The 19,014-nt window shown below is 43.2% G+C and overlaps 1 protein-coding gene across 8 annotated transcripts in view; it reads left to right on the top strand.

The window, feature by feature from the left end:
• LOC139050973 (endosome-associated-trafficking regulator 1-like) overlaps nt 1-19,014 on the top strand; it is a 69,428-nt gene that overhangs the window by 26,907 nt on the left and 23,507 nt on the right. For all 8 annotated transcript variants that reach the window (XM_070527911.1, XM_070527906.1, XM_070527899.1 and 5 more), the window contains 3 exons: nt 1,992-2,103; nt 7,536-7,598; nt 17,185-17,294. In XM_070527911.1, coding sequence (XP_070384012.1) covers nt 1,992-2,103; nt 7,536-7,598; nt 17,185-17,294 — 285 coding nt within the window. The remainder of the gene's footprint in view (nt 1-1,991; nt 2,104-7,535; nt 7,599-17,184; nt 17,295-19,014) is intronic.

Raw genomic sequence — 19,014 nt, 5'->3', positions numbered from 1 at the left:
AGTGGACACATTTGCAATGTGACTGTGATTTGAGATGGCCAAGTCCACATAAGTGTGAAATGCTTTTCCTAGACAAGCATGACAGTACCCAGGTACGAATGCACTGCGTTGTTTCATACATCTTGCAGTTGCCCAGTACTGGCCTGTCTGCATTATTTAGTTACCATAATGAGCTTGCTGTACCCATGGGACAACTCTGTGAATCCGAAATAGCAACAGCTGTCGTGTGTTTGTTTCCAACCATAAGGTGCACACAATTACCAACCTGTTAAGAAAGCTCAAAAGGGCAGACTGGTGGGCTAGTTGGTATGACATTATTTACACAGTAGCGCAGAAGTGCATGGACGATCAAGGAAGGTGCATCACGAGCGATTATGTGAGCACAGGAACAACGTGGAAAAACTAGCCCTATCAGGTCACCTTGTTGCACATTGCGCACGCTGCAGATGCAAGCCTCTATTTTATTGCACTAATTCGCTGGCCAGACACCCTGACCAGCTCACCATAGAAATAGTAGAAGCTGCAGAGATTAGGAATAGTGATTCTGTTAGTTGCCCGTCAGTCACCTTATCGGAGAAAGAAATATTTTTGTCACGTTAGCTTCCTGTGTCATTTGATCTTGCTGGGTTGATTTGCTTCTTCCTTCTCCCTTCCTTTTGTGAGGTGATATATATATATATATATATATATATATATATATATATATATATATATATATATATATATATATATATATATATATATATATATATATATATATATATATATCTGCTCTCATGCAATAAACACTGTTATTAGCGCTGTGTCCTGTCCTCTTCTTTCGCTGTCCATGTGCTTCTGCGCTACTGTATAAATAATGTTTGAAAAGCAACGCTTTTGAAGCTGTTGAAAATCAAAGCTTGCTAGCTTTTACTAAATTACATGGTCCAGGGTGTGCATTTTTAGCTGTACACCTCACATGCCATTCATTTCACCAGTTGTGGGCTCGGACGGTGCCACGTAGCAGTTGCCGCCAGGATTTGACACTTGGAGTGGTGGATAGAAAAAAATATAGTGATAAATAAAAGTGGTTGTTACTAAATACAGCCACACTGCAGGCTCAAGAAAAACACGAACAGGTACTCAACATAATGTTGTGACCCACGATACCCAGTAAGCTAAGAGAGTCGATAGGATAAGAGAAGCTGTATGCACAACTATATACGGTTTTTTTCTTGTAAGAACAGTAGGATTTGTCTATGCTTAGTGACATGCAGTATCACAAATGACATTCATAGCATTATATTTGCTCGCAAGAGTCATTTCCTGCTGTAAATAGCCACGTTTATTCATATCTTACAGATTCCAATTTTCATTTTTGCATCATGCCTTCAGTGCTTCTTAAAGACCAAAATATCAGCAACAGCTGCTACTTATTTTATGTAGAAACGAAAGTGCCAGTTAAAATTATCAGTGATCCTTGCATGAAAGAGGATCATAATATAAATTCATGGACTTATGTGAATGGATTATTTATGTTAGTAAATTTAATCTTGCATGTAGGTGAAATAATAAACATTGACATATACACAAAAAGGCAACAAAAAGCATTGACTACATCATGCAAAGGGTGCAGTGTCTTGTTCTGCCAGTTTTCGCACATTTCTGAATAGTATTTCTATGCGTTACAAGCACTCACACTCAGGATGTCGCTAATAGTTGCAGATTCAACAGTCATGCTCTAACATAGAGTGTGCTATGAACACCATGAAAAAAATATGGAATCAGCCTATATCAGGCTGAACGGAGCATCTCTGGCTTCTTCCATCCCCCCCCCCCCCTTTGTGCCATAAGAGCCCATTAATCATCTCCCATCCCCGATTTTCAGCGCCGTATACAGTTGGTGCAACGAGTGCGAACCTCACCCTCTATACCAAGTGCTGTAACTTTCGAATTCACAACTTTGGACACAACTTATAGCAATGCTTGGCTATGGTTGGCTGTGATTGCAGATTGAAGAGCTTGGAGGAACAGCTGGTACTGCAGCAGGCCAGAGAACGTGAAGAAACTGCTGCTTTGGAAAGGATGGTGCAACAAGTAGAATGCAACCTTAAAACAGCCTTGGTATGTCTACTGCCATTCACAAAATGCTGACTTTGTCCACTTTTTGATTTCTCATTGCAGGGTCTTGACAATATGCGCGTCCTAGTGTATCTTACAATAAAGAAAATGTTCAGCCAGTTTCAATTGCTAGTAGTAATCCCCTGCGATTTTAGAGTCACTTTTGCCGATGCACCAAAATCAGTTTACATCATCATTGTCAGAACACAGTCCAGTTGGCTGTATGCTAGAACCATTTGATTGCTATCTGCATAAATTAAAACATAAACAAGTCGAAAGCAACTGGAATGCATCCTTGCATTTCCAGGTTTGCCTGCTTTGTAACAGTTGCTTAATTCAGGCTCTGAAACATAGGTACATTCAGGGCTACACCATCCTTACAAACTGTCTACTGAGAACTTGCACATGGAACTCCCATGTAATTACGTGTAAGTGATGTTCTGATCAGTTTTTTTTTTTTCTGATGTCTGCACTTAATTTTTGCTGTTAGTCTTTTCATGGCAATAACAGAGATGCTATGTTGGCTTGCAAGCATTATGTTGATTATCTGCAAATTCAGGTTGCGCCTGTCTCTGTAATACAGTAGATGATGCGTGGGAGCACTGATCGCACACTCTTCATCCCTGCGCATTATGTAGGCACTGCTTCCTTATGCGCATACATTTTATATGCGTTTATATTTGCATTTTATTTCATATATTGATTTTTATGTAATGACTATAGCAAACTTTATATGTAGAGTAAGGAATTGGTTATAACAATTAATTTGGCTACTGTCCTGAAGGCTTACTGCAGCTTACAACAGAAGAGGTGTATTAACAGTGCGAGTCTGCCGTGGAGAGAGTGTCATTGCAACTAGCATTCGTTTCTGGTGCTCGCTGATAAATGACGCAGGTCATTCGGGGCTCATTGTGTACATTTCATAAATTGCAAAAATGAAAGAATTGAGTCATTTTGCATGCTATTTTGCAGTGATGTGCTAGGTTTCTAGCGCATAGTGAGGAAAAAAGAGTTTTGTTTCCTGTGAAAGTGGGCTTTATTAAAGCTCATCCAAGGGATCGAAAGAGGCTCTGTATGAACTGTCCTATCTCTTGGCATCAACAACACAAGCTCGGGTCTCACGCCGAAGCGATGACAAATGCCTACAGCGCAGCATGCACATTTCCTGCTACAATTGCCCCTGTGGTGAAAGTGAACCGTTTTGGTGACCTAAGGTGATGACACAATGTGGGGGTCCTTTTACAGCTTTAGGCAGCTGATGTGAACCGTCTCGAGAGCGTGGCAGCACTTGTCCGACGATGGCTTGACCGGTTTGACCACATAGTTCACAGGCGATGTATATTTGGCGATCCCAATACGGACCCTGATATTTTAGAGCAAGCATTAGGCTAAGGCCTGGAGAGTGCAATGGCAGCTGAAGCCAGGCGTGAGAACCGACGACAAAGGACAGCACGGGCTGATCATGATTTCAGCAATCTTTATGGATGCCTTGGGAATCAGCTGTGAAGGAGCGAGCCAGCTGATGGCACTCTCCAGCATGCTGGGCAACTTCTGAAAGAGGAGTGAATTCAGAGGTGTCCAGGTGATTTGGAAGTACAGTGTCGAGGGTAGAGGATGGTTCACGTCCATAGACAAGAAAAAATGCTGAGAAGCCTGTGGCAGCCTGAGTGGCGGTATTATATGTGTATGTGACAAAAGGGAGGACGTCATCCCCAATTAGAATGGTCAGACGCAATCAGTAAAAGTGCGGTTGAAACGTTCCGTTAGACTGTTGGTCAGTGGGTGATGTGCTATAGTGGTGTGGTGAATAGTGTGGCACGGTGTGAGTAGCTCATTAATAATGTCAGACAAGACATGGCCTCGGTCTCTGAGCAGTTCTCACGGTACAACGTTGCCGTAAGATGAATCCGATGACTTCGTGAGCAGTAGCTGAAGGATGTGCAGCTGTTTCAGTGATCTTGTCAGATGGTCTACTGCGACATTTATCGAATGATTTCCATTAGGGGCACATGGAAGGGGCCCATGAAGGTCGATGCCAACTCGGTCAAGAGGACGGAGCTGTTATGTCATCAGCAGTGGAGACTTCTCATGGTGGCTGTTATGGCATACGAAATGCTCGGAAGCCATAACTATGATCTCGCACGGTGCCCATGAATGCCGGGAAGCGCCGGCGGCAAAAGCATGGTACATGCCCTGGGGTGCTGCAGGTATAGCATATTGGGCGGCTGTCAGCAGTGCACCAAGGATTTGCACCCTGCTGCTATGCACCGAAAAAGGAGCCACTGGCTGTCAAGGCAAAGGCAGATGAGAGAACACGGGCAGATGAGGCGCTGAAGGCAGAGGGGGGAAACCTGGCAGACGAGGTGCCTGTACAGCAGTTTCAGCATACGTCAAAGTGCAGCCACGAGAGCCAGCTGACACGGAGATGTAAGGGCTTCGGTCACTTGCTCTTGAATCATCTCTCGGATCGCTGGAGCCAAATAGTGGGAAGGCTTCTCCGTGGCTGGCAAAATGGAGAGCTGTCTTGCGACCTCCTCACGCACAAATTATTTAATCTACATCAGCAGAGTTGTCTGGTTGTTGCCAATAACCAATGCTGCTAACGGATCTTCTGTGGGTGTGGGGCACTATTGTTTCTGTAGTTAGTCAAAACTTTGGCAGCAGTGGTGTGTGGATCATTTGCTAACAGCATTTGAAAGGCTTCCTTTCAAATGCCTTTCATAATGTGCTTTGTCTTGTCTTGTTCTGCCATTGACGGATTCACAACCTTACACAAGTCAATTACATCTTCGATGTAACTTGTGAAAACTTTACCAATATTGCGTGTGCCAACGTAACCATTGTTCAGCGTGAAACTTACTCACAGCGGGGCGCCTAAACACTTCTGCCAAAGTTGTCTTGAATGCACTCCATTTGGTAAAATCATGTTCATGGTTTCGGAACCAGAGGTTCACGACACTGGTCAAGTAAAATAACATGTGCAACTTGGTGGCGTCGGCCAACTTGTGTTGGCTCACCCGTTTGTAAGATGACAACCAATCCCCCACGTCAGGATCATTGGTGCTGCTAAAGATGGCAGGGTCACGCTGGCATAACACACCAGAAACAGTGACCACTGGGGGCTATAGTATATCTTCCTGGGTGGTTTCATTAGGCATGGTTACAGTAGTGGGCAGTGTCCAGCTTCTGAGTTCCAGTTTTCAAGCTTACTCCGCACTTCCACCAAATAAAAGGGGGATTTATTAAAACTCGTCCAAAGGATTGAAAGAGGCTCTGTATGAACAGTCCTAGCTCTTCGCATCAACAATATGAGCTCGGGTCTCGCGCCGAAGTGATGGCAGTGCCTACAGCGCTGCATGCATGTTTTCCACTACACCTGTTGTAATGTGGTGTACAAATCTTGCAGACGAAGTTCTCGCTGTTTTCTATGGCAAAATCCAATAATGATCTAAAACAATGGAGTTATGCAATTTGTAGAAAAGATTGCGCTCTTCAATTGGCATGTTATGTTTGTGAAAGACATTTCGAGCCCGGCTGTGTGCATGAGGAATGGACAGCACAGTACATACATCACAGATTTGGAAGGAGGTAGAGACACAGGGAAAAAAAAGCATGGTTGCTCCAGCTTGCCTGTTGGAGATTTCCTTTATTTCAAGCTTGCCTTGCATAGGTGGGCACAATAAGTTGATTCTTAATCATACAACTTACAAGGCCAGAAAGCTTTATCTGTAATAGTCCTAATTGACAGTGGGCCTAATAAATATTTTTATTGTTATGTTGGTAAGAATCATCACACTCTATATATACGCTAATATAGATTAGACTGATATGTGCATCTACACACTGATATGTACCCAATCGAAATTCATATTAAACTGGCAGGAAACTAATAAAGAATTGTACTAGACTATTATAAGCTCCTATTAGACTAATAAATGTCTTGTAACATGAAATAGAAGAATTTATTGGACTAATACAAACATGTATTGAAATTTTCACTAGGGATGTAATTTGAAAATGCCCAAGGTGACATCAATGCCGCTCTTTTGAGCAGTGAAGCTGCGAAAATTGCTATATTGAATGCAAGAACAACGATAGAGCGATGAATTTGGATGTTACAATCCTAGAACATAAACACCGCCATGTATAAATCATTTCACAAAGCATTTTCTGTTTTGCAGAATCACACAAATGGTGATGCGCTTAAATGTGGCATCTATGTGTTACACTGATGTGTAAGAATTTTTCCCTTCCTCCAATTCCATGCGTTATATTAAGCAGCTCCCTTATAGGTATTCGGCTGCATTTAATCAGTACTCTAGCTTCAGTTTAGGATCATAATTATCAGGGTGTGATCTGATGTACTATAAACTGCCGAGCGTAGCAGCATTTTTCTACGTTTCTTTTTATCATGTCTATTTAAGTGCACATACAGTCACGGAAATGTCTTACTTAGCACAAAACAGTCCACAACTGGCTTTTGAAAAATAAAGTATGAAAATAAGCTTTTGAATGCATTTTGCAAGTTATTTTGCTTGCTTGTGCTTTTCTAAAGCTTGTACACCAAACCAGAAGGACCCCAATAGATGGACTACGCTCCCGAGCCATTAGTCATAGAAAACGAGCAAGATTAGTGAGCTTCTCTTTCATTTGAAGGCCTGTTCGCACACCTCTTATATTTTCAAACCGTGCTACAACCCTATAGCATCCACCAGGGTGCAGATATGCTGTTACGGTGACTGGATTTTGCATATTTCAGAGTATTATAACAAATGGATTATTATGTGTATTACCTTGCCTCCAATAGAGTTGTCTATACTAGATAGTTGAAAGACCCTTAGTGGGAAGCATTTTACAAGTTTTACCAGTCAGATGTCTTGTTCAGTTTAATCAAAGTTTACTGATAGCAGAGTGTGAGGTTGTAATGTATTTGTAACTGTATTATAACTGTATAACTGTATTATATCAGTTGCACATTCAGAACAAGAGATGTCACTGCTTATTTATCAAAATGCATTGGTATCAAGTTTGATATTTAAAAAAATTCAAGGACGCGTTAGCACTTCTTATGAGTTGTGAATATGAAAACATTTATGTCCAATTGAACCCCGCTGAGCGTTCCTTCAAGTCATGAACTCCTCGCAGGCAAGCGAGTGTGTTTAGGCACTTGACACGTTTGATTTGGCCTTACCAAGGCAAAGTTAGAATGCAGGTGAGAGCTTGCATGGACAAGGAGGCGTTCCCTTTTGCCCATTCTGCTCCATCGAGGCGCGCTCGTGCCGTGGTGCCGCAGCCAATGGGAATTTGCCTGCCGTTTCACTGCTGCAGTTGAGAGGTGCCAGCTTTTTCGCTCAATAAGCTGTTTGATGTTTTCGCATCAATAATGATTGACTGCTTAATAACTTTTTTGTTGTCATGCTTGTCTTTTCTTCTAGGAGAGGGCATCCACTGCTGAGGAGCTGGCCTACAGTCTTAAGCAGGAAGTGAAAGCACTACAGGTACTTTGTTTGTGAAGTTCATGATGCTAGGTTTACTGATTTATTTTAATGTTGCAGGTTGAAATGTAGCCCACACAAACTGAGGCTGTTAAGGATGTATGCACAAAAAAATTGATGTATGCACTTTAAAAGCTAATAATGCAAAATTAATAATTATGCGTTGATGGCCCTTGATGGCCAGGAACCTCCCATTCATTTTAGAACATACAGTGCATTTAGCTAAGTGGACGACTTTCGTGTAAAATAAAGTACAGGTTGTTTTAGTGATGGCTGTCTCCAATCGTGAAAAGGGATTTGGCATGAAGTGATAACGTTTGCTGACTGAAAGCGACAGTCAGAAATTATGAGATAATTGCCAGTGAGTTCTTTTAGTTACAAATATTTATTTGATATTTTAATTACAACATGCCAACACATTGCAGTTGTGAAGTTGAAGTTCATCGGTGCTGAAGATGTATTCACTTAATAAAAACCCGAAGGCAAACATATTTTGAAATAGCTGTTGCAAAACTTACAGTGAACTACTGCATTGGTATTCCATTTTACCATAAAACCTTTATTAAAGGGGCCCTGAAACACTCTTCTAACTAATCATAGAATGGCCTCACTAATAAATGATGTCTCAGTATAAGTGGAGTTATCGCACCAATGTCTTTCTCTCTCTTTTCCTCTCTGCTAAGCGCGCTGGAAGCTACACATAGGAGAAGCCAAGAGGGTAAAGCCACGCCCAAAAGTTCAGTGTCGCGGCAGTGAAAGGGCTCGTTGTGGCACTTCATGGCAGCTGTGGTAGACTACACTATGCAGCACGCTGCTGCTATCTCGGAGACCATGCATAGCAGATGCATCTGTGTGCATTTTTTGTGTGTAGGCCAGCAGTGCAAAGATGAAATGATTTTTCTGTATTTTTGAGATCGCAAAAATATATGTTTCATTTAGTTAACTCAAAATTAGCTATTATGTATTCCTGAGAATGTTCTCGCAATCACAAAATCAGCCAATAGCTGTCGGTGGGTCTAGCTGCTTGCGATGACACTGCACGACGACATTGCAGAAGCTTGTAAATTGACGACAAGATTGTAAATTCCATGCTGCGTGCAGTGCAATACCGTATTTACTCACAAAATGATCACACTTTTTTGTTTGAAAAAATTGATGCAAATTCAGGGGTCCGATCATTACGCGGGTTAAATTTCCCGCAAAACGAAAAAAAAAAATTTGTTTCATCCTGCATTTGCTGGGAGATGACAACAGGTCAACAAATAGGTGGCTGCTGCTGTATGTAGTGCGGGACACCAAAACAAAAATGGCGGCTGGCGGAGCAAGCCAAACGCGCCGAACGCGTTTTTTTTTCTTCTCGTGTGTACATTATGTGCATTGAAACAGTTTCTTCCATATCAGTAATGAATAATATTGTTAATATCGGCAAGTTTGCGGCAATAACGTAGCCATGTCCACTTTGAGGGGACACGAACAGATGGGCGCGCTTAGCTGCCAGTGACATAGGAACACATGGCGGGCATGCTGCGGAAACTGCAGCATTTGTCTTCACTACCATCCTAATACGGTAGGTTTCCGCTAAGGGTGGGCGAATATCTTAGCGGTGTTACAAGCGTCAGCGTATGAATGGGGTACACTTCTAACGTATCAGTGTAAACATGGCTGCTATCGTTGCCGCTCGCGATTTGTTGCGTGCTCACGAGTGAAGACGAGAAGAATCGAAAGGCGCCTTTTTTGTTGTTGTTGACCACAACCATTATAAAGCCTAAGGCAAGTTTGGTTGTAGCCTTTTTTTTTTTTTTGTCATGGAAGTGCGGAAAGTGATGAAAGGAATGAAATGGGGCGTCTGCTTAAGAATGTTGGGTGCGTGCAGACCGCTTGGTTTGTCTTGAAAAGTCGTTCGCGTAGCATTCGACAGATGGTAAGCGTGATCATTATTAGCTAGACTTGGCACACGACATATCGCTTCGGCAAGTTCGGGGTGCGATCATTACACACGAAATTTTAAAAAATCTCATTTTGACGACAAAATTCAGGGGTGCGATCATTACGAGAGTGCGATCATTATGCGAGTAAATACTGTAATATTTGACTCACATGTCCGCAGACGCCTGTTGTACAGATCAACAGTGTTTTCTTGCTATGTTCAAAAAGTGTTTCAGGGCCTCTTTAAGCACTGTAAGATGAAACTATATATTTGTTTATTTATATTTTGTTTAAGATTTACTTACAGGCCTGGTAAGAGGCATTGGGTAAGGGGGCATCATAGTAAAGACTAAATGAGTATATATGATGGGTATATAACAAAGCATAATATGCCTAAATGAAAAATAGACAGTAGTGTAATAATGTATACACATCATTTTAACTTGAAACTGGTGCTTGTGCTTGTCTTAGGATTCCAGCTAAGTTTACATATCTTAAGCACCAACCAGCTTCAGTTCTACAATTCCAACACACGCACTAGAGTCATTAATGAACATAACCCATAAAATTTTCTATTTAGATGTCCCAGACTGCAGTGACTCTTGATTACCTTAAGGGGGGACGTGGGGATCAGATTGCAAAAAAAAAAAAAAAAGATTTTTGGCAACGACTCGTTTCGGTATGTGCAACGCCTAATCTACATTGTATCTAAATGGTTTGGCTGAAAACTCACTAAAAGTGCCCCCAAAAAATTAATTTATCAGTGCGCAGGGTGAGAAAACATCTTTAAATCGTTTAAAATCACCGCAAATCGCGGAGCCCTAGCTCATCTTTCCCGCCACCGAACGCTGTCATCTTGGTATCATTCGAAAGCTCAAAGTTTCGCCATTCCGTTTCTGAATTATTCGGTTGTCACCATCTTGTAACAAACACACAAACACAAAAGAAGCACGGGTCAACTAGAGGTGGTCACACGGGCCCTGCAATGAAAGCGGGCCTCCAATTGGTTGCCGTGCTGAAAGGTGTCTCGCCATTGGTTGCTGCTGTGGCAGCAAGCAAGCTGGCAACGACAGCGGACCGCAATTGTCTGCTTTGCAAATCACGCTGGCGTTTTTCTTCATTTGGCAATCGCAGAATTCAGATTTCTGAAAGCTCCCAGGTCAGTGATGGATCGTCGCTCGTTCGAAAAGAAATTTTCGGCGAAGCACGCCTTCGGAAAACGGAAAAGGAAAAGACGCCGGCCAGCTGGAGAAGCGGAGCACCCAACTGAACACGCGGATAACGTGCCGCATTATCTTCCACCATGCGATTCCAGCAGCGAAGCTGACAATCGCCCTGTGCCATCGACGCTGATAACCAAGCCACCAGAAGACGTGCCAACAGAGGCTCTTGCACCTGTGCGTACAGCCGCACAAGTCAGCAACTGAGATGGCATCATTGGAGGCGACGCTGGTCAAAGGTCACTATCACCGGCAGAGACAGTGTACCCTGTTTCCGACTCATCGTGCAACAGGGACACGCAGCCTGCGAGTGAGCCCCAACTGTCGACGAGCTACAGTATGGTGACTCAAGGTTCACCAGACGAATCGTCGCCCAAACGTTGCACGATTCAGACGCGCCTTGAGCTACGTTTCGTGTCAGCGATGACGGCAGAAGTGCAGGCACACTGTGTTCGCGACTCCCTTCGTGCAGTGTCCGCAACTGAGCGGAAGTTCAGTTTGATGGACCAGCAAGGCCAAGAACAAATTTCAGCCCCTTGTGACAGTGAGTTCATTATTGTGCAGGTTTCCGCAATTACCTCTTTGATCGCTAAAATTCTGTGCCTAAGATGCCAAGAGTGTTCTGTGCCTGTACACTGCGATACTAGGCTCGGTCTGGCAGTAAAAATGGTGCTGTCATGCACTACTTGTGGCCCTATTGAGCCCCAGTGGTCTTCTCAAAGGAAGGAAAGTGCAAAGGTATTTGACGTGAACATTCGCTCAACGCAAGCTGTTAAAGCAATAGGGAAAGGGCAGACAGCTCTGAACGATTTCTGGGCAACAATGAATGTGTCCCATCATGTTTTACACCACAAAACATTCCAGGGTTGCTTGAAGGGGCTGTTCAAGCCTGCTGCAGGGGAGGCTGCCAACAACACCTTTATGGATGCTGTAGCTTCTGTGAAGAAGGTTTACAGCGAGATGGAGGTTGGCTTCACTAAAAATGTGACCATTGTTTATGATGGCACTTGGCTCACACACGGTCATGGCTCCCACATTGGGGTTGGATGCATGACAGAATTCCACACAGGGCTTGTGCTGGACAGTTGTTCTGTCAAACTTCTCCTTTGGGTGTAGCCTGGGCCCAGCAGAGAGTGACCCCACATACTTTCAGTGGAGGCAGCAGCATCAGTGTAAAAAAAATACTGAAGTTGGCTCTGGGTAAACGGAAGTGGAGGCTGCATTGTAGCTTTTTGGCTGTTCATTGGCAAAGAACGACCTGTGATATACTGCAGTCGTCTCTGATGGAAACAGCCGTGTTTTCCAGGCGTTGCAAGATGAGCAGCCATATGGGTTTATAGCAGTCACAAAAGAAGACTGCATAAACCATGTGAAGAAAAGAATGGGCACTGGCCTTTGCTCCATTGTGAGCAAGGCCAAGAAAGAGGAACCACTGGGTGGCAAAGGTGGGCTCACACAACAGATGATAAAAAAGCTCACCAACTGCTATGGCCTGGCTGTCGGCAAGAACACTAATGATGTTGCTGCAATGCAGAACGCTGTCATAGCCACATATTATCACGTGACATCGACCGACAGTGACCCCCACCATGACCTGTGCCCCCCTGGCCCTCTCAGCTGTTGTGAACAAAGAGCAGCAGAAGCGAAAAAAGAAGCACAGCCTGCTCACAAACACAAGTTTATGAGCAGAGTTGCCCAAGCCATACTGCCTTTGTATCAACATCTCTCAGAAGTCCACTTGCTGGAGCGCTGTTATCTGGTCAACATTGTCAAAGGATAAGCATGCCTCATGTTTTGCAGTAGAGACAGCAGTAAACGAGGCAGTCGTGAAATATAATTTTGGGAGCCAAAAAGCTTACTCGGAAATGTGTGCTACCTTGGATGTACATGGTCGTCCACTTCCAATTTGAACACGGCTCCGGGCGGCCGGCGAGGCTGGCGCTCTGCGGAGCGCCGCTCGTGGGCGCCGGGGTAACTAACGCGTGCTGGCGCGCTGTAGCAGACAACGTGGCTGAGGCCACGCCTGTGGCTGCCAGTTCACCAGCGCGTTAGTTACCCCGGTGCCCACGAGCGGCGCTCCGCAAAGCGCCGGCCTCGCCGGCTGCCTGGAGCCGTGTTCAAATTGGAAGCGGACGACCGTGTACATCCTGGTACCCTTGCCGTCCAGAGGGCTCAAGAAAAGGATAAGAACGCCTGAAGAAAGCATCCAAAGCCCACCAAACAAAGAGATAAAGGTGTAAGAAGATGCCTGACAGCAATGATTCAAAATATTACAGCCCTGGTGCTTTTTAATAAATTTGCAGTGCTTTTAAAACTTTGCAGCCAGTTTTTTCAATTGCGTTTTCTTTTTGTCAATCACCATGCTCGTGGAAAGCGTAGCACAACAATGGCTGGACCGATTTTGGTCCAGTTTGTTTTGCTGTGATCCATAAGCTGTGCTGTACTTAAAGACGGTCTTGAAATGTTTCTTTATCTTTCCATTATTTAATTATTTCACAATAACTACATGGCTCCATACAGTGACGCACAGTCATGTGCATGTTATGTTGAGCAAAAAATTATTAGCGCACTAAAAAAAAAATCGAACACTGGCTTGGTGTAGATTAGACATTTGGGCAAACGCAAAGTATTCCCAGCTCCCTATCATGTTTCGTTACTGTGCCAGGCTTTCCACAAGCAAGGAACTTATAAATTCTTATAAAACAAAAACTAATGAAAATATCTTTGTGAAATTTCAGATTTGTCTCTTTAATGTAATGTGCAGTGTGTGTGCCAAATTTCAGCCCTTTCTGTCGAGAAACAAAAAAGTTAGTTCTGATCCCCTACTCCTCCCTTAAAGGGGGGAGGCTACCCTGGAGACCGAACTTTCTTATTTTTTAAGATATCCAGATGAAACTTTCAGGGTACGTTCACACCACCGAATTATGAGGAACTGCGAAGTTTCATGAAGATATGTTTATTAGTTCCAGAGTTATTGAGGTCTAACTAGGTGATTCATGTATATGCCTGAGGAAGGGCCTGGAGAAATGCCAGGACATCGTAGGAAGCTGAAATTCACTGTGATGATCCCTTGATAGATATCCCAGGGGGCTAAAGAGCCCTTTTCTTTAATTTCCCCTACAAAAAATTTTAAGACAACTTTGAATTTGATGTAGCCAGTAATGACCACATTCATCAAAAATTAATTGCTTATTATAAATGAACTGCATAAGCTTTCAAAAAAAGGAGCCTGTTACCCCCTGGCAAAGTCATTCAGGAACAGAATAAAAAAAAACGGCATACAAATCTGAAGAGCGGTTCTTGAGATATCGCCTTCCCCAGCACCACTACTAGCGAAAAAATCCATTCCGAGAAAACAGGCCTTAAAGTTGAACGCACGTGTTTATTTATTAGAAAGCTCCTGCGGAGCTTTTAATTAGCTCTTGCAGCTCCAGGCACACTCAGTGTGTCGGATTTTCGACTGGTGACAGCCAAAAACACAGTTCCGCCGCTGAAAAGCGTCTACGCAGTCGGCACTAGCTGCGGGAGATCGGAAGTTCGATGCTCGTACAAGACGCATATCGCGCTCCCGTGCACCGAACATCTGCACTGTCTTGGGCTTTGCCGGCATCGCGTGCAGCGAAGAACCAATGTGAACAGCAGATGTGTACCCTCAACCCTTAATTACATTTATGGACTCCCACTTCAACTTCAAGTGTACGGAAGATTCTTTCAGTCTTTCTACTCACTTTTTTCTTCATTCGCTGAGTAATGTTGGGAGCCTACATTGTATTTAATGCAATTCTTTTCTATAGCAAAGCAGGATTCATTGCTGTATCATGTACAGTCTACTCTCGTTACAGTGGACCCGTGTACAACAGAGTTTCGGATATAATAGACTATATTTCAGCCTTAGTTTGTTCTACCTGTATTAATGCAACGGAGTTCGCTTTTAACAGACTGCGCTAAAACGGATTGTCGGCTACAGCGGATGAAATGAGTGGAGAATTTTTGTCAAAATTGGGCGTATAAAATGGACTTTTGCGGTGTCGACACGGGTTGGCAACTGACTTGCGAGGGTCAGCTGACGATCGTGGCTCAATATCTTGCGCGCGAGGAAGGGAGGAAAGTGGGCTAAAAGCGCGCCGTTTTTCGCATGCGAGGCATGGACGTGGCTGCTGTTAACAGCGCGGGTGCCGTATCTTGAAAGCGATCTGCGATGTGGACAAAGTGCGCCCAGTACCAGTAGCTTCGTATGTGCTGTACTTTCAACGTTTAGTTCGCGTTGAAGTGAGACAGCATGAAGGTCAATTCGCTCACTGCTGCTGCCGTGCTTATCTTGCTTAATTTGCTATCGCAGTCGATGCTTCGCCTTTGGGTGAAACTGTGACTTTCCCTCTCTCTCTCTCTCTTTCGATGTTCGCCATTGACTCTTTGCAGTAAAGGTGTTAGACATCACGACAAAAGTTGCAGAAGTGAGGCGTCTCGGATATTACAGACTTCGGATAAAACGGACGTTTTTTGTCAGATTATCGGGGCCCGTTGTAATGAGTCGACTATACTATGTACTCTTCTTTTCACACATGTATACATAAAATTAAATTAACAGCACTATTAATTTTGCTTTCTGTAGCCATATTCAGAAGTAGGAGGGTGATTTAGCAGTGAAAGTATTAGCTGTTCGCTTGTGCCATATGGCCATGGTGTAGTGGTTAGAATTCTCAGCCTGAAACCTTGTGACCATGAAATGACTCCCTTTACCTTCAGTAAAGAGGGTCATCGCAAGTTAAGGCATAAAGGGTTTCAATGCGCAAAAAGGGAAAAAAAAGGAAAGGTAAGGATGACTGCTTTGTGGCTTGCCCTATTACTTTGTATTTATATTCATTTACATTTTATCCCATAGATGCATAGACACTAGGCCAACAGTGAGTGAGTCCTGGCAGTAGCAGACGGCATGTCTGCACTTACAGGAGCTGCCAAAGTTCTGGCAAGCACTGCTGTGCCACTGCTATCCAGTGGAGAGTAGGAGAGTTGGTTGGGGAATGCAGCATGAGCTTTGGCCAATCATTGCATGGCAGACGCAAGGTGTTGGGAATCGCCATCCAATTGCAGTGGAGTGGAGGAGGAGAGTGAAATTAATTCAGCAGGCCAGGGATGTGTCATGAGGAGAAATTAACAGTGCAAATATCTGCTAGCTCATTGCTCATTATTGAACACAGTGTTCCATATTAAATCTGTCAAATGTAAGGTTTCCTCAATTCTTAAATATGCTTTGTCATGGCCTTGGAAGTTCTTGAAAGTCTTCAACCTTTTCCACAAAAGCAGCTAGAATAAACCCTGTGTGTGTTCAGGAACATGGTGCATGCTCACAAGAGGGCTTTTGTAGTCCTGTTCATGTCAACACAAACTCCATCAGTTGCAGTCCCCATTTGAGGCTATACAAAGTGCTGTCAATGCCATCTGGTTCTACAAAAACTGTTCTCTCTTGGCTCGAGAACTACATGAACAATAAAACTCCTTCACACTTGCGTACAATGCATGTGCTTGGGTGATAGCTCAATGTATCGTACATTGGGGTATTCAGCTATACTTGTGGTTTCTGCTGGCTGAATTTAAAGCCCACTGCTTGAGCAAAGTATCTTTTTTCTTTCTCTCTTTCTATTTTGGTAAATGTATGATCTGTGTTGTCTAACAATGTGTTTCCATTGGATTCCTAGTGACTTTCATAGGATTGTGTATTGCTGCTCAGAAACTGGCCACATTAGGATGAAGAGGCATTCATGCTAAAGAAATATTATTTAATGCATCCATCAGGACTGAAACTACTATAAAAGGCTGTTTCATTTCTTTATAGGTATAGTTTAGCTAGGTTGGCTAGAAGTTTAAGGCGTGTAAACTGGCCACTCTGAGCTGGCTCGAATGCATTTTTTTGCCACAGCGGCACTGTCATCAGGGTCACTGTTGCTGCAGATGGCATCTGTTTGCTCATGCTAGGGCAGTGTCACTCGTGTTCGGCATTCATTTTCTCAAGTGTATGCTTCTATGTAGTCGGTCGCTTTATTGATATTAATGTCAAATGAATGTCAAATAGCATTATCAGCTGTAGGTCAGTAAATAAATAATTTTGTTGCAAATATTTTACTGAAAGTATTTTCTGTTGTTAATCCAGTATGAGGCTAATGCGAGTTTGCTCCAAAGAATGGGTATTTTATGTGTATCTACCTATTTCTAATTTTCCTATATTGTTTTGCATGATATATTTTCCGATAATGCCAGTGAACATTTGTTCTTGCAAAAAGTCTGAATTTATAGAACCCACAGCAATATGTTACTGGAAAGCCTTTCACATGTATAGACGTGTGTGCGCGCATGCAAACACATGCACGCATGCAAACATGCACGCACACACACACCGGTTTAGACTTTTGTTTTTCCTTTTCACTAAACAAAATTACTCACTCTAGGCTCGTTGCAAGCACCTGGAGATGCAGCAGAATCAAGACTTGTCAGAAATGACCTCTGACCTGTCATGCAAACTACGGACTGCTGCGGACTCGGCAGAAGGTTCTCTGAGGTTAGTCCAGTGGTGCCTCATGATAAATATAAAGTGTAAAACCTGATCAAGCCATTTTGCCTTCTGTGCCTTTCTGTTGCTGAAGGCACACATTTTCTCTATTGTAAACTTAGTTTTTGTTTTTATCTGTAGATGTTATCAGTGCAGAGTCATTGTGGCGAATGCAGCACAGTATACCATTGAACGTCATTACAACAAACAGGGATATAACAAAATAAATTAAAAATTCCGTGCTTTGTACTTTATCTGAATGAGTATTTTACCTCTAAAAATGCAACCAAAAATGCAAGATTCAAGACAATATCAGTTGCTAGCCCTGGACAGCTGATGTGGTGCCGCCATCGTGCAATCATTCCGCTCATGATGCTCGATACCGCGGCTGTGTGTATTTACTGTTTACTTCTTTAATAAATAAAGCAAGTATGTACATTTCCTAATATATTCTTGAGAGTTTTGCAATGAATCAAGTCAGACGTTTCTACAGCAGTTTCTATAGATCCATTCAGTGCTCTCCTGCGAGACACCAAATCATATTTCACTGCAAAAATTGCAGTAGAAAAGAAGTTTTTCTTTTTGCTATCGTCTGTCCATCCAAGGCAAAGAAACATTATTCTACAGATTGTCATTGTAGTCATTGCATTCTCATCAATGCAGTTTGTTTTCTCCTTCAGTGAAACGGTAGTTCCATTAGAATTAAGCTCGGACTTGGAATAAAAATGTAGCTTTTTTTAAAGGCAGGAAAAACTGCTGTACTTAGAGTGGTTGAACGCAAGTGTATATTGACTAAGAGCTTAAATTCTCTGGCCCTCTAAAGATGTGCAGCAATTAATTATCATAGCTGACAAGCTGCACAGGACGCACCGTGGTAGCCCAGTGGCTATGCCATTGTGCTGCTGCTCGAGCATGAGGTTGCGAGTTTGATCCCAGTGGTAGCAGCTGCATTTCTTTGGGCACAAAATGCACAAATGCTCGCGTACCATGCATTCGGTCAATGTTAGTGACCCTCAATTGGTCTAAATTTATTTGGAGTCTTCAACTACGGCATCCCTCATAACCCACTCTGCGATTATAGGACATTAAACACCCTGATTTAACAAACTGCGCATGCTTTCATAAAGGAGAGACGAGGAAAGCAACCACGCATGCGCACAGTGCGTGCCTTGACATTGTGTTATTGTAAGAATGTCCTTTGTTTTTCACAGATAGGCAGATTGCATTGCCATGCATGAATACAGGGCAGGTGGAGATGACTTTACTCACTTACAGTGACAACATTTGATTCTTAAGCGTTGGGCTTTGCGTGTGAAATAAACTCCACAATAAATTCATCATACGTTTTTGTTCTTGCTATTATGCACCTGGAAAATGTGTCCTTGGCCTTAAAGAAACATGCACTTAGAATCCTGCAGTTTGAATTGCAGTTTGTGAAGCACCTAAATGCGCATGAGTATGGAAAACAATGTGAGCAATCGCATCTTCTGCTAGCATGGTATTCCAGGTTTGGCATTTCTGCCGCCAACAGTGCTGTTCGTAGTAGTGCCGGTGGCAGCGTACGCCTACTGCTTTGTTCACTTGGCAGCTCAAAAGTGTGTATTCTGGGAGCAAAAATGTCAAATACTCAGCAAGTGCAATTTGAAAAGCACATTCTGGATGTGTGTGCACATTTTGGCCAACAGCTTGACTTGGCTGGCTCGCAGCCAGCAAGATAATCTACCAATCC

Source organism: Dermacentor albipictus, chromosome 1, assembly GCF_038994185.2.
Source record: "Dermacentor albipictus isolate Rhodes 1998 colony chromosome 1, USDA_Dalb.pri_finalv2, whole genome shotgun sequence".
NCBI lineage: Eukaryota > Metazoa > Arthropoda > Arachnida > Ixodida > Ixodidae > Dermacentor > Dermacentor albipictus.
This window is presented reverse-complemented; position numbering and strand designations above follow the sequence as displayed.